Source organism: Aptenodytes patagonicus, chromosome 19 (assembly GCF_965638725.1).
Source record: "Aptenodytes patagonicus chromosome 19, bAptPat1.pri.cur, whole genome shotgun sequence".
Taxonomy (NCBI): Eukaryota; Metazoa; Chordata; class Aves; order Sphenisciformes; family Spheniscidae; genus Aptenodytes; species Aptenodytes patagonicus.
Genome location: NC_134967.1, coordinates 8,036,816 through 8,053,099, shown reverse-complemented (window position 1 = coordinate 8,053,099; position 16,284 = coordinate 8,036,816). Strand labels below are relative to the sequence as shown.

Sequence of the window (16,284 nt, the reverse complement as noted above, 5' to 3'; positions counted from 1 at the left end):
TGGAAGGTTAAATATGTTTATTTTAGTAGTGTAAGGTGGTTTTACAAACAAATTTTTAGATTTTGCAATATACACAAAAGAATCATTACAAACAAAAGCAAAATATCATCCCAATAATAGGGACTCTATGCAGCCTGAAATAAAATTAAACCTCTGTTTCTCTTTAAAATGCATCTCAGTAAACATTCTTCTCCATCACTGATAAAATGTACATCTATAATGAATGACATAATAATTGGGGGGGAGGGGATGACGACAACGACAACATCCCTAAAAATAAAAAGTAAAAAAAAAAGGGGAGGAAAAATTATTATTCTGTTTAGGTTGGTATTTAATTCTAAATATGTCCATCTAAAAAAATTAAATATCTTTTTTTTTAAAACATATCATTGAAAATTTTGCATGGCAGTGCAATACAGAAATAGTAAAATTCATCCAAAAAGTGCTATGTACAGCAGCATTGTTAAAATACCACAAAGAAGGGATGGTGCTGTTTTCAAGAAAAGACTAGCATGCTTTTTAGCCATTTCTGAATTAAAGTCAGAAGATATTTCCTGTCTATTTTTAGTAATTCCCTTCTCTCTCCTGTCTCATTCCCACAGATTATGTTTTGAGACAAGGAACAGTCACAGTTCAGTTTAAGTGTGTGCATGTGTACATATATGTGCAGACATATTTGCATACACACAGATGTGTACATCTATATTTATATATATATAAACAAGCTTGGTTTAAAAAAGCATTGCTTTGGAACATAGTGAGAGCTCCTCTTCAAAAAGTGAGACAATATGGATTTTCACTGAAATAAACAGGTCCACAATGGAAGATGGACTTTATCGACTACATTATTAATTCATGAAACAATTACACTGCAATTTTGAATATTTCCCAGAGAAGACACCCTCAGAGGCCTCAAACTCTTCAAAAAAATAAAACAGAACAGGGAGCATGATTTTAAATCCAGCCTCTTTTCATGGCTCCACAATTTGTAAGAGCAAAATTTACCTTAGCTGTCGTTAAAATCATTATAAGAAGCAATTACTGAAATTAGTAAAGAACATGAGATTTGCACAGAGCAAACTGCAAATGCAAAGAAGTGGTCACACAAAAATTTGAGGCTGGGAAAAGTGTAACTGAAACAAAAAAAGGAGGTCAGATCATTAGGACTATAAAAATTTAAGTCTCTGATTTCACTCGATTGTTCTATTTCCACAAATGACTGACAAACTGAACACTCGTCTATTCTTTTGGAGTCATGATATTAAGTACCCTTACAATCAAGGGAAGGCCAGGAAGCACTAAGCCACATGAGGATATTTTGTGCCTCTCAGGTCACTATGTTTTGTTTTGACAGGAATGTAAACATTGCCTTATTCAGTGCTCCCCAGAATTACAGTTTCAGCATAAAGAAGACTTCTGTGTCAGTGCTATAATCAGTTTGGTTCTTAGGCTGGGATGTAAACATGGTAGGAGAAGCTATATCCATACAAACTGCTTTTGCAATGCTGCAGGCTCCCTCTGGATTTCCTCTCTCCTCAATGGGACTCCCACTGAGCTGGCCTAGGCTTTGCAGCCGCTGTCTCTCCTGAGCTTGCTTAGCCCTGTTGGCAATGTACCGTACCCTACTCTGACTGCGAGATGAAGACCTGCGAAGGAGTCCCAAGCTCTCCCCTTCCTCTTCAGATTCAGTTGGATCAACACTGATAGGGGAAGTGATATCATTTTCCTGCTGAAAGGCTGTCAGCTTCTTTAGCTGCTCAGTCAGTTCATCCTGGGATTTGACTGAGGATCTCAGGCCTGAAGAGCGGCGCTGCTCCCGCATTGATCGAGTGACAAAACTCCTGCTGATGCTACGGTATTTGCTTTCAAAAGTGCACACGATATCATCAGAGGTAAGGTCTCCAAGACTTTTGGATTTTGCCTGGTTATTCCCAACCATATCGTGTGCTTTGGATTTGTTAGATGACTGTCTGAGACTTTCTATGTACAGCCTGCTCCAAGTATGCCTTCTAGGAATGGATGAGAATGCATCTTGAGGGCTCCTGGCAAGAGGACGGGGGCACAATTCATCTGCAGGCAGCTGGCCAGACCTCAGGTTAGGATTGGATTTGCTCTTGCTCACCATTGGCATCTCGTTTCCAGATGTTGTAGCAGATCGTGGGCGGATACCCTTTCTTATGGCAAGGGGCTCGAAATTTTCATGACGGATGCCAAGATCTGGGAGGCTTTTGCGAGCTAGATTGGGTAGAGAGAGATCTATCACAGTGTCATTGGAGGACATGCTGGAAGACGAAGACATGCTGTCACGATGATTGCTGCAATCTAGCTTGCTCCAGATCCGGTCATTAACAGTGGCATCGAAGTATACTTCTGCTGCTGGAGACAGGCTACTTGGAATTTTTAAGGCTGAGGAGTCTGACATCTTCAGTCCTTCACTCTTTGACCTTCTTACTAACATGTAAGAGCTCATCTGAGAAACAGAAACAGGTAGAGCCTGTGCAGGCTGGGCTTTCTGGAAAGTATCTGGAGGCAAAGTTGTCTGTGTGCTGTTAATCACGTTGTTTTGCTGCAGCAGAACATCCGCTGCACCAAGTTTTTGCCCTTTGGATTCAACAGTGCTTTTCATGTCTGTTAATACCTGACCTGGTTGGTCATTTTTCTTCTGGCAGTTTTCAACAGGTTGGCCAGCAGTCTTACCTGCTGCCACTACCAGCCAGGCTTTTTGAGGATGCACTGCCAATCCATACTGATCTTCAGCTTTACTGCATGCCTGTGTCCAACCATTTTCTTCTTTGAGACATCCTGCCATGCTTGTCCTCACATCTTCTTGAACTACTAAACTTGTGTCAGCTGCTCTTGTGACTACCTGCACTTGGTCTTCTGCAGCCAGATTTGTTCTTTGTTCTCTAGTGAGTAGAGATTCTTGAGGCTGGTTGGATGTGCTGCTTACTTCTGATCGAGATTCAGTGGAATGATCAGACACAGACCCTTCTTCAGAATCACTGTAAGGAGTAATGGGTAGAGGGAAGAAAAGGCTGGCACGATGGTTTTCATTGGCAATAACAGGCTCTTCAGTGATAGTTTCTAGGCTGCATAAAGAAGTGACTGACCTCTGTATTGAGAAATGGCAGACATCTACTTGGGAGACATGAAAAGATAGGAAAAAGAAAGAAACAAGAAAAACAGATACAGGGTTAATTAGCTATTACAAATTGCAGTTTAGCTGAAGATTTATTCTTTATGTGTTATCATTTTGTTTTTAAGGCAGTAGTTGCATATATTAATCATGATTTTTAAAATAACATGATTTCAAATGCCTGGCTAAAGGCAGCAAAAATTTCTGCTCATTCAGTTTTAGCTGCCCAAAAGCTCTGTTGCTTTCAAAAAATCTCAGTCCATGCACAGTAGCACCATATTACTTTTCTGATTATCTTATTCAAACAACAACTGTACCCGTCAATGTCTTTGTGTCCTTTGTGTCCCCTCTCATAAACTAACTTTTCTTCCTCCACCATCCAGCACCACTTGAATTGCTCATTTGCTTCCTTCCAGCACTCAAAAGATGTCAGTATATCAAATCATAATCAGAACACGTATAATAATCAGAACACCACTGCCCAACCAACAGATATGATCCCAACGATCAATTACTCAGAAGAGAAGCAGCATAGGACTTCCAGAGCAGATTACAAATAAAGCGATCTGTATGCATAAAATGGAATGTAGTCAATGTGCCTTTTAAAAACAAAACAAAAACTTTCTAACTTTGTTTTCCTAAAAAAGTTTGTAATTTCTTTTTCAAAATACTATACAGACACATGCTTCATGAACACCAGGTTGACAGTACAATCCTGAAGAATCACTACAGCCACCAATTACCTGAAGAAAATGCTCCGTCCATCTGCAATGTTTATAACCTGTACCTAAGAGCCAATGCAATCATGCCAAAAAGACTATTTCCCACATTTCCAAACCACAATGCAAACATGCATTCGAGAACTAGCAAAGCACCACTGAGCCAAACAACAGCCTTAAGAATATGTGAGCAGAGAGTTCTAAGGCAGGAAACAAACAAAAACCGGGACTACAGGCAACAAGGTGCTTGAATCAGTGACACTCAGTAGACAGTTACCTTTGACTTGCTTGTCCTTTCAGTTCTTAACTAGAGAGAGAGAGTGTGCATGTAGAATAATAGGACAGAACAGAGGAAAAATCCAGTTAATGTAGGGAAGGCAGGTGCAGATTACAGGATAAATTAGTGCTGAGGGAGGGAAGGGAAACAGAAATATTCACACATTTTTGTAGGATCCTAAGAATTTCCGACCAACCAGAGCACTCAATGGAATCCATAAATGGATGGGTATTAAGTCCACTATTTTGTCATAGAAGAATAAAAGGCAATTTTTTGCTATTGTTCAAGAAATGCACTCCACTGGACTGGGGAATGGAAGCTAGCCTCTTCTTCTCCAAAGCCCTTTCCTAAGACTATGGAAAAAAATCATCTACATTACCAAAAAATGGCAAGGAAATATTTGGCCTTTCCTTTCAGCACCAGTGTTTCCAATCCAGCATAGGGACAAGAAGCTTAACAATGGAGACAGCTGTTCAATGGCCTATATTACATTAGCCGGGAGCGTTACGTTCTTCCCTATATTGCATTAGTAGGGGAAGAAGGCCCATGTGCCCATAAGCAAAATCCACCATTCACAACCCAGGAAACTTTTCAGTATCTGGAGGAGTATTGGGCGGAGTCCAGAGCCGATCAGACTAATGAGCTCTCCTTCTCCCCATCCAGGCTAGGCCATCAGCATAGATTAAGGCACACTTACAAGGCAAAATACTGGAAACCGTGATGTTGTTGCCATAAAGGGGACAACTAGAGACTATAGTTTCCTGTCTCATCCTTGTGGCACTTTCCATCAACAGAATGTTAATTATAAAATGCAGCCATATTAGGCTAATGTTATTGGTTTCCTTGGTTTCTTGGCCCAAGGCACTAAAATAGCAGGCGGATAGGGAAAGCATGCTGTTTGTGCAAACATAGTGTTTGTCACTGGATCATCAGCATCCAGTCCAAGTGACTATTTCACCATTTTAAAGGTTTGCTGATTCCATGCTTGAGAAGTCAGATGGATTTAATCAAATTTCAAGCATATCACAATATTTATTTAGTGGCTTGGGGGGCTGGTGGGGGAGCTGGCACTGATAATGGGAAATGGTTTCATATGTCACACTACTCAGAGCTTATGAAAAGCCTAATGCTAATAATTTAGGCATAGAAAGAGTTCTGCTGCTTTGGATTAATTTCAAGTCACGGGAACCAGCAAACTTCTTCCCTCCCCCTCCCATTGTCCTGGTATTTTCCTAAAAGCTCAAAGCAGATATGGGGAAAAAAGATGTAAAAAAAAAAAAGAATAAAAAAAGAGAAATAAAGAAAAATTTTAGACACCCAACCAGTTTAAAATTGATCAAATAGAATATTTTAAATTTCTGTATGAGGCTTTCAAAGAAGCCCACTATAGGTGGGCAGTCAGAATCTATTAGTAAAAAAGGGATTACATCTTAAGAAGCACCAAAGTCACTTAACTGTTCCTGAAAATGTAACCATCAATGTCCAAATTCCCTGGACAATTAAGGGGAAGGGGGAGGGATTTGAAGAGAAGCTCTTGTAGTCATAGACAAAAGCTGTATTTCTTTACTTCCTCTTCACAATTCTATGAAACAGAGAAAATCTTGTCAAAATCTCTTCCCTTCCCTTCCCTCCCTGCCATCAGGAGAAAAAAAAGCCAGTTTCCTTATTAAAATATATAACTTGATTGCCTCTGTTCCTGTATTTCATCTTTACAAACATACAGTTCGTGAGTAAAGACAGAGTCACGTGATCCCAGTGACCACATGCATATTCCTGGCTTGAAACAGCTATAAAATGCTGTAGCTTAAGAAGCCTTCCTTTAAACGGACACATTTTACTTTGCAATTGGGAAATGCTAACAGTCCACCTAGCTCGGCTGATGTCAGGTAACATCAGGTTACACACCTTGCTTCTTTATGTTATACAACTGTGCCCTCAGGTCACAGTCAAATCATATACATAACATTAAGCACATCTATAAATGTTTGTATACTGGGGATTCATACATTTAGGACTAGATGGTCTGCTATGTTCATAAAGTGTGATCTCCTGAATAACCCAGACCAGTGAATTCCATCCAGTAATCCCTGACCTGATGGCAGTAATTTTGCAAGTTCTTTGAGGAAGGAACTGGTTTTATTGTTAGCAGAGTGCACATTAGATATAATTTCTGATGTGGTTATCCCTCAGTGAAACACAAATACTGATAATGGAAATATTTTTTGTTAATATGGTTTTCCCATATTCAATCTCTACTTAATGCTCTGGTTTGGATCTTAAAATTTACTTAGTATCATACCACATTCACTAAAAAAAACACCAAGGAAACAAAAAACCCTGAACAAACAATCCAAACATTCATGGACTATTGACAGTTTTACTACTGCAGATGGTTAGCTAGGCATGGAAAGGACTAATCTAAACCAGACATGTCTAGGAAAAAAAGAAAATAAAAATATTTATGCAGACTTTTTTTTCTGTCATTGCCAAAAATAAAGAAAAAGAGCTCTTGATAGCAAAACAACATACAGAAGCTTCTAAGTAAAGATGCTATGGAGAAGCTGAGACAATGATGTGATCTAAGGCGGAGAAGGGTGAAGAAAATCTGGTCTTACCAGTAAAGAATATAGGGGATTTACTTCGAATTTCCTCCAATTTTTGAACGAACAGGGCGTTCATTTCCCTCTGTAGGGTGCCCACTTGCCTTCGAGAAGTTTCAGACCAGCACTTGGGGAATTCTGGGCTTCCGAGGCTTTCTAGACTGCTGGAGTTGGAGGATATAGAGCCATTGCTGGCTGCAACCAAGTTGACAGTGCTTCCATACTTGCCACCTGATTGGCACTGCCACCGCTGCCGGGAATGAGCCTTTATTCCGTGACATTTAGATTCAACGTTTTTCCTCCCTGGCATCACAAAAGACTGGGTGCTCCTTGTCAGATCATTGGCAGTTCCAGGGCTGCTGCAAGACTGCAAATTTGATTGCCGCCTGGGCTGGCCTTTAACACCCCAGCTTTTCAGCTCTAACCTCTCTTCTCCAGTTATACTGCTATACTGATCATGGTGAAGTATATCTTTAGCAATAGGCCTGGTAGGATGGTCATTCCACTTGCATTCTAGATCTGGGCTTTCTTTGGAACCAATCATGCATTTCATGCAATTGGTGGCCACTCCAATCCTACCAGAGCTGTTGATGGCACAGCGTGCAAAGACGCTTTGCTTCTCGCTCTGGTGCTCCTGAAGCCGGACCCTGTTAGACCTCTGTATGGGTTCACTGAAAGCAGCACCCCCTTGAGCACAACTTTGGCTTTTGATTTTACGAGAACTATGGGCCTTACCTTTCAACCCCTTGCCATGTACCTCCCCACTGGCACCATCTCTGGGAGCTGGTGACAGAGAAGCACTTTCTCGCTCTTGCTCAAAGCAAGGTTGTGAGGCAGCTTCCACTTCGCGGTCTTCACCGGCTCCTTCAGAGCTGTTGTCTTTTGGGTCAAAAGCAATTTCAGGAAAGCCCTTCTTGTTCTTCTTCTGGCTTTTGGTGGGTGCACTGGCTGTCCGTCTCAAGATGTGGCTGCTAAAGGAATGTTTGCGATGGAGCTGACCAGCAGCATGACTGTCCAGAGAGGCCTGCTTTGGATTTCTGAGAAACAGGCCTTTTAGACCTAGAGCTTGTTTGGCCTGGAAAATTAAAAAAAAAAAAAAAAAAAAAAAAAAGTCCTTAATAGAAAATGCAAGTCTCTTCCTTTGGGCACAGGAACTCATGTACAAACGATCGGTTCACATATGCATGCACATACAGAGTCTCCTGCCACATTCCTATCACAAGCATGAGAACTAAACCAGAAATAGGACAGAGATTAAAAATGAAAAAAATCAGTAACAGCAGCTTTGAAAAATTTCACGTCTTTTGCTCAACTATGTTTTTAGATAAAATTTTCCAACCAGGCTTATCTCTGTATTTGTCATAGCTTTCTTACTAGCATGTAGCTACTTACAACATAAACATTAGATAGTGAAAAGAAAAAGTAAAAAAAAAAGGAAATACTTCAGTCTACAAGGATCTAATTCTGAAAGCTGAAGAGTTTCTCAGTGTGTGTTAAAAGCCACAAAGCTTGACATATTCATAATGCCACACATGTCAGACTCTTTAAGACTAAAGTCAGAGTGCTTCTTTTTCAGCAATATAGCTTTCTGGGGTTTTGTTGTTTGGGGTTTTTTTGTTTTGTTTTGTTTTTTTTTTTTTTAAACACAAAGCTCTGTGAGGTATGGATCAGTTTTCCAACACAATATGCACATTTAAAACAATTCTGTCCCAACAGTTTAATGACATGGATATACTGCAGAACCTGGAGGAGGCATAGGAAATCAATTCACTACAGGAATCCAAGGATAACTGGAGACTTGCAGATTTGTTGCAAACTTAAGTCTTTTCTTTAAAGAATGTATGCTACTTGGAAATGAACATAAATCTACTCCTGAGCATTTATGTGATAATTATACAAAAAGTAAATCAACCCCCAGCCCCTCCTTAAGTTAAGATGCAAGACTCCTAGATTCCCAAAGTCATCAACTAGAATAGCACTACTTCTCCAAGGGCAACATGGAACAGTTAAAATAGGTTCTGGCTCTGAACCACCTCTGAAAGGACCACCACTGATTATAGAGGGAGAGTACAGAGACCAGCTTTCTGATCTGGGCACCCAAAGCATACGTATTTAAAGTATGCGGTGCAAATGCTTCCTCTGAATGGCCACAGAGGAATTAGTACAACCTAGCTTCTGCACTGTGAATTCACATTCTAGCAAACTGTGCTCTACTAGGAAATCCTGAACAAGGCTTCTGCATCACACCATAATAAAAATAAAGTAACAAATGCTGCAAGCTTAGGTTATCTTAAAGTGTCAGTACTAGCTCTGGGGCCTTGCCCAAGTTAAGTCCAGCTGGAAAATGCAGCAGTTAAAAGAAAAATTTAAACATGTTTTTCAGTAAAATAAATCACCTACAATTTTGTAGACTTAAACACGTTAGGACTGGGCTAATTAGAATTGCTGGTGATTTCAATTAAATTGGAAACACAGAGCTGAATTATCCACCTTGTGCAGAACATTATACTTGGGCAGAACTGGACGTCAGATGCTGTCAAAACTAATTTTTCCCGTCTCAAACTGGAGATAGTGACTAGCACTCATACTTTAGACAAGAAACTTGTGGCATGTCCCAGCTCTGGAACAAAACTGAATGCTCTGAGTGAGTGAGAAGAAGAAACTGGAGAGGAAAAACAAACAAACAAACAAACCAAACAAAACACAAAACAAGCTATAGAAATGGTGGTAATTTTAAAAAGTTACTTTAAAATCATTTTAATTTTACTTGTCATGCAACATGAGGTAGTTACAGAATTTAGCTGATAGCGACCTCTTAAGCTAAAGAATATTCTTGACTTAAAACAGATAATAATAAATTGGATGTTCAAATGGAGATTTACATTCTTTAGGAACTGTTGGGAAATAAACAGTGGACATAAAAATATCATTTTTTCAGTATAAAGGAGATCTACACTTCAGTTGAATTGAGCACTGTCATGAATAGCAGTTGAACTATATGCATGACAAATGATCATCAAATATTTTCTTTCTACCTGTGTGATTACATTTTGATAATTTCCTACCATACAACACTTATCCAAAGACACTCATGTATGTTTTCATCTCTGAAGAAACACACTATAAACAAGCGAAGTTAGTCAGGGTGATAATACAGTACTTCATATACTTCAGTACTTATTGAAGCATTAAATATATATATATTCACCATCACAAATCTCCCACCATCATACAACTGATTTACATTTCAGTGAAACGGAGGGTTTCAGCATTCCTGTAAACATTCCAGGTGTACTTGCCAACTTTTAAAGCAACAGGCTGATGCCTGATAAAGAGTACATTGGTTTTGCTCATACACATAAATCACTTAAAGCAGAGAAAGAGGTATTTTCCTTCTAATCTACTTCTCCTACTTTGTTCCCTTTATTTCCCAGTTAGATCAGACTCTCTTCAGTAGCTGTAGCATAAAGAATGAATAAAAATAGAGTATATAAGCCTATGATTGAAATGCATTGTAAGAAACCCATGATAAAATTTGATCGGCATCCATGCTTGTTGGCACTTGCTGTCAGTTCAATTTTTACCCTGTGATGTCATGTGAGGTCACATTTCTGCAGTGCCAAACAATGGCACAGAAATGTCTCATTTAAATTACAATGGTCTATCTTTCACCCCAAAATATTCAAGTGCATGCTCACGCATTTCAAATTTTGCTTTGTAGGACTTAATAGATATATATTAGCTGCACTGTACAGTAAGCCTGTGTTAAAAGCTGCTTTTATTCATAAGTGTCCTGCGCAATCTGGCATATGGGATTCAAGGTTTATTTGTCTGACAGGAAGCCCAGTGCAAGCATTCAGAATATTATTTTTATAATCGACTGAAGTTTAGTTACCCCATACCAAGATCCAATGTGAGGAGGAGATGATTAAAAAGAGATTTAAATGGCCTTTAAAAGTATATCCAGGATAAGATAAAGAAGGTAGGGATTGATTTTTCCCATACAAGGCAAAGAAAATGTAATTTAAATATTAATAAACCATCTGTGAGAGCCAGACTATTGAACAGTCTGCTTGGATCATTGTGGATTCACTTTCACCAGAAAGCTTCAAAACGGGATTATGCATTTGTTAAGGAGCGAAGGGAAAAAAGCGTTCTGCTCCAATGGAGACAAGTTGGCAAGTACATTAATTTATCGCTATAAAAATCAGACAATATAAATATTTGCAAAACCCAGAAAAAATTGTCATACATACACACACACAAATAATACCCACAAAAATAAAAGAAAAGCACTGATGGAATGGGTGACACGCAGTGCAGGGCCCCAGGTATCATTCTAGCTTATTCGGTGCATCTTTGTTAAGCTAGCTGCTATCTCTTGAATCAATGGAGTGATTCAAGAACCCAAAGACAAATTTGGTTAACTTAGGAAAAAAAAAGTTTAAAAAAAAGGAAAAAAAAAAAAAAAAAAAGAGAGCACCGTTTTGACGGAGATCCAGAACATGTGCTTTCACCTTCTAGTCCAGCTTTTACAGGGCTATTTCATCCTGTAAAGCAGACTTGAAAAACAGCACAAGATGCTTTCCCATAATTTAGCAAACAATTCACTGTTAATGTTCTTTTCCACGTGAAAGAAGTGGTTTGAATTACAGCCCACCAGTGAAAAGGCAGTAGAGGTAGAGACTCAAAGAAGAGAGAAAGGGAGGGTATATAGAAGGACTTTTATCCTGGATCTGCTTCATACATGGAGGGCTCTCTGTCTGATCAATGAGCCAACAGAACTGACCAAGTCAAATGTCGCAATTCATGTTACATGAGTTGAAGAACTTCAAAATGCTAATAAGGAAACATTGATGCTAATGAAGCAACTAGTTAGAGGCATGCAGGTGTGTGGTGGTGGTCACTACACCTCCCTGAGACAGGAGGGGGTACCTTCAAGGCGTCTAAAAATGCTCTGCTTCTAAAAGTAGACTTTTTTGACATAGAGAAGCCCACTGAAATCACAAACAGACAGAGTAAAGGCAAAATAACAGTGAGGGAGGATCTCAGAGATATGCACATCTAGAAAACCACAAGAAATTCTGCAATACATGCATAGACATGAAGAGACAGAGACAAAGAAAAATGTCTCCAGGAAATAGTGCAATCTAAGAGATTTCAGTTAAACACAAGTTAAAGTGAAAAAAAATCTAAGACTCTGCTTTAGTAATATCAAGCTACTGAATGGGTGGAATATCTACATTTAGAAAAAAGCCCCAAAAGGTTAATTAATGCTAATTAATTCTAATGCTTGCATTAGAATATCTGGATTAATAAAGGATGGGTAAAACCAGGCTGATAACTGTGGTGATTTTTCTGCCCATAATTAAGAGAGGGGAAACAGAGAAATAATTCTAGTTTTAACAGAACTCTGTTAACTGAAAAATCAAAGCAGAACATGATTCAGAGAGACCAAAACAGAAAGGGCTGTGCAATATTTGTTCCATGTTTTCAGTAGTTTTTACTAAAAATTATAAATTAAAAAAAAGCACACCACATACAAGCTTTCCTTCCAAATCCTTGTATTTTAATCACGTCAGTGCACAGCACCAGCATCTTAACACCAGCAAACCCAAAGAGACTGCAATGATAATGAGAAGCAATAAGGTATGTCTAATAGACTTAGAACACGAAAAGGGAATAAAGCAATCAAAAAAAAAAAACCAGTGCAGTAGATTGGAAGGTAGTGGATAAGGACAGGGAGAAGATGCTGTGATACACAAGGGTCTTTCAGTTGTTTAAAACACTTACCAAGAAAATCTAATGTCCTCAAAATAGCTGTCAAAGCTTAAATGGGCATGTTGCCCTACTGCAAATTATAACTGTCACCAGCCAGTTACTCATGAAGAAGCCAGTAAGAGCAAATAATTATGAAAGGATAGGTGAAGTAAGGATTAAAAGAGAGATAATGCCTTGCGATATTGCCAAAGAAGATTTGAGGTGAAAACTCTTAAAACATTCACAAAGACTATGAACATTGTCTTTTTCATGAAACACTGCTATCAAGAGCAGTGACTTGGAAGCTGATGAAGGTAACTAATCAGTGATTAAGGCAACTAATCAGTGATTAAGGCAGGCAGACCCAGTTTGTCTTTTATTTAAAAATCCCATTTGCCAGTGGATACTAAGCTACAGACTTTGACTTCCAATGAAGGATACTGAAATATTTGCTATCCTTACAATAGTACTGAGAAAGCAGTGCAGAGGACATCACCTGAAAGTAGCAAACAACTGGAGCATCATGAATGCACACAACACTGGGAAGAGGGAGAATCTGCCTATTCTCCATCATTTTGACTAAGAACAGAACAAAAGAAGAATTTACAAAAAGGATGAGTAGGGGTGGCCCAGGCAGTCATCTTCTCTGCTGGATGCATACGGCAAATAGATGCCTGCTTTCATTAAAGGACATAGGTGAGGGACACAGTCACTAATCAGATCAATTCAATTCCCACTGGCCTCATGCCCAAGGCTGAGCTATCTGACTTTCTTGATAGAAATATTCAAGAAAGAGCAACAGGTCTGAACACAGGAACTCCAAAGAAGTTCATGACAAAATTTAAAGCTGTTTGCATGCATCCAGCAAGTGTCTGTAAAGTTACTGAGACAATTGCATCCCTACCCACAGTCAAAACAGGCATGACTTACATCCTATACAGTTTTCTTGAACCCAAAAATATAGTCAGGAAAGATCTTAGCATTGAAATGTTCAGCCTGCCATCAGTTTTCCCTGAAGCCTGGGACTAAATGACCTTTTTTACCATGACCTGGGTGCTAGCCTTTTATCTGTGACAGCTCCTACAGTCCAAAATTAAACACTGCTCATCTGCTCTGTCCTGCTCAGACCAACATCAACCACCTCTCTTTCACCTAAATCTTCTAAAGTCTCTTGCTCAATAGAGCTAAATTCAAACAGATTCATAATGTCATCACAGGAAGTTTCAGACAAGACTCCTAGTCCTGTCAGGATGAAGCTATACCTGCCTAAGGGTTTTGCATTAGACATCAAATAAAAAAAAGCAGGAACTGAGCTAAAATGTCTAAAGTGACATTCTTACAGAAACAGCCCTTCTTCCTATAAATACAAAATGAAGCTTTCCTGGGATTTATCTCTGTTTCATCACACAAGTTTGGATTAAAATCTAGCAATTTAAAAAGCTGTTTTCCTTTTTAAGAATTGTTTTAATTCCTCTTACATGAACAGCACCACAAGAAAAGGAACTCAGAATTCCCAGCCTATTCAATGCCGCCTCCTGCTGTCACGATGCTGATATTACAGCTTGCTACTACAGAAAACAGCCTGTCATTGCGAGTGGATATAAACTGGTTTTGACTCTCAAGGCACTGTAAGATACTTAGCTACCTGAATTCCATTGAAATCAATACCATAGAAGTAACTAAATCCAGTGCACTGTGAGGAAAGACGCTATCTCGTTTCCAGCTGACCTAGGAAAAGTTGGAAGTTAGGGCTTTACTTTCAGCTTGGAGTTACTCATGGGAATTTAGATATAGCACCCAGACAGTTGTATTTTTCCTGCATGTGAAGCAAACACGCTCTTAATAACAGATAAGCAGTGAAAATAAGTCCAACAACTATTACAGGGATCATCTTTCCTCTGCATTTTAAGTGTTATTATGGAAAAAACCCAAAGTAAATAACTCTTAAGAATTTAAATTTAAAATGCGAAGGCATCAGGCAGACAGACTCCTTATAGAATAAGCTTTGCAGGCAACAAGCACTCACAGTTCAGGTGTATAACCTTTTGTTCAGCAAGGTGCACTTACTGTATTGGACACAACCATACTTATTTATATAAATGTGTGCATGCGGCAACAAAATAACCTTCCCCTATGGCTCCCTCAAAAAGGCACTGCAAGAATCTCTTTTTATAACTTTCCCTATGATTTACCTTTATCTCCATGTATGTTCAGAAAGATCTCAGGCTACCATGACAACCACAGAGATGAAGTTTACTCTGTTGAACAAATATGTTAGCTTGGACGTTCACCCACTGGGCTTCCCTAGTGTGATACAAAATCCTGTCAGTTAATTTACGTATGCAAGCTGTATTTTATTACACTGAAGGCACTCACCTTACCACAGATGTCATTAATAGCCACATGAACAAAGATGGATGCCTCTTCTATACCTTCCAGGTACACATGTCGGTAACCTGAAACAGTGAACAAAGCTGACAAGGAGTTGAAACAGATGGTAGGAAGAGCATCTAGAGACTTTCCTTTTGTAAACAGCAAAATAAATTAATCATTTTTTTCCTAGCTCCTCCCCGCAGTAAGCATCCAGGCTTGTGCATCACCTAGCCACACTCAGTTATCTAAGAGTCACACCACTTAAACTTAACTGCCATTTCTTCTTGTCCCTTTTATTTTATAAAAATCTGTGTCCTGTTTTTTTCCAGTGTCCATTGTTGCTGCTGTCAATCCGTGACTTAAACGTGACTACATTCTCTCTTGGGGACTTACAGTCCATTATTAATACTGCAAACATTTCAACCAAGTTCATTTTATTGAGACTGGATGTTTGTTTTCAATCTTAAACACAAACATTTTTCTTTACTTTGAAAGAAAAGAAAAATATATGCAGAAGAAGCTTTAATGTGAAAGAAGACTGAATTGAAAACAGAAATAGGAAACTGACAGAAAATGGCATTACCTGGATCCCATCATTAGAATAGGTGAATACCTGTTCTATATTAAACTATTACTGATAGTAATAAGACCAATCAAAACTCTAGTGTCTTTCAAAAAATGAAGAAAAATGGAGGAAAAAGCAGTATAACAGGAGTAAAGATTCTGTATGGTAGTCTTCCAAACCCACAATATTTAGCCATCCTGCTTAACAATCTTGCCCATTTTTTGAAAACCTATTCCCATAGAGTAAATTGATTTAGTCTTCGTTGTCATCTAAGTCAGTAGTGGACGAAGGTAGAGAACTCAGTGTCCAAACTCCCAGTCTCTTGTTCTAACTAGAAATTTCTGCAGCAGACACATGCATACACATTAATCCAGCATTTGCAGCTTCAGTTACCACATAAAGTCCTCGCCAACTCATTTGGGATTTCACCATTTCTGTCTTACCTGGCATCATGCTGCTGAAAGCTATTGTTCTCTGTCCAATAAAATCACGCCCAATGGGATCATGATCCCACACAAGGAACCGAATCAGTGCAATCTCTGGCATGTGTACCGTGAACACCAACGTTTCCTCCCACATCGGGTTAAAACCTCAGAATGAAGGAATCAGCTTTTAGATATTTCATTCACAAGATGCAAGAAAAAAGAAGACTGCCTACATAAGGAATGTCTAAACTGCAATGTCATTCTAATTTTCCTAATGGTTTGATCATTCTTCTTGGAAAATCCAGTACTCCCACTCACTTCAGCAGGAGACACAACAGCACAAGAATTTGCAAGAAACAGAGTTGGATCTTACTTAAATTTGGCCCTGCTTTCGGCAGGTGTTTGGACAACCTGACTTTCTTTGACCAC

At 39.0% G+C, this 16,284-nt stretch overlaps 1 protein-coding gene across 1 annotated transcript in view; it reads right to left on the bottom strand.

Moving 5' to 3' along the window:
* The window catches only part of PLCH2 (phospholipase C eta 2), a 116,853-nt gene continuing 100,569 nt past the window's right edge, over positions 1-16,284 (bottom strand). The window contains exons 21-24 of the mRNA XM_076355999.1: positions 15,874-16,020; positions 14,869-14,948; positions 6,748-7,807; positions 1-3,135 (exon numbers count right to left, since the gene is read on the bottom strand). Coding sequence (XP_076212114.1) covers positions 1,391-3,135; positions 6,748-7,807; positions 14,869-14,948; positions 15,874-16,020 — 3,032 coding nt within the window. The 3' untranslated portion in view covers positions 1-1,390. The remainder of the gene's footprint in view (positions 3,136-6,747; positions 7,808-14,868; positions 14,949-15,873; positions 16,021-16,284) is intronic.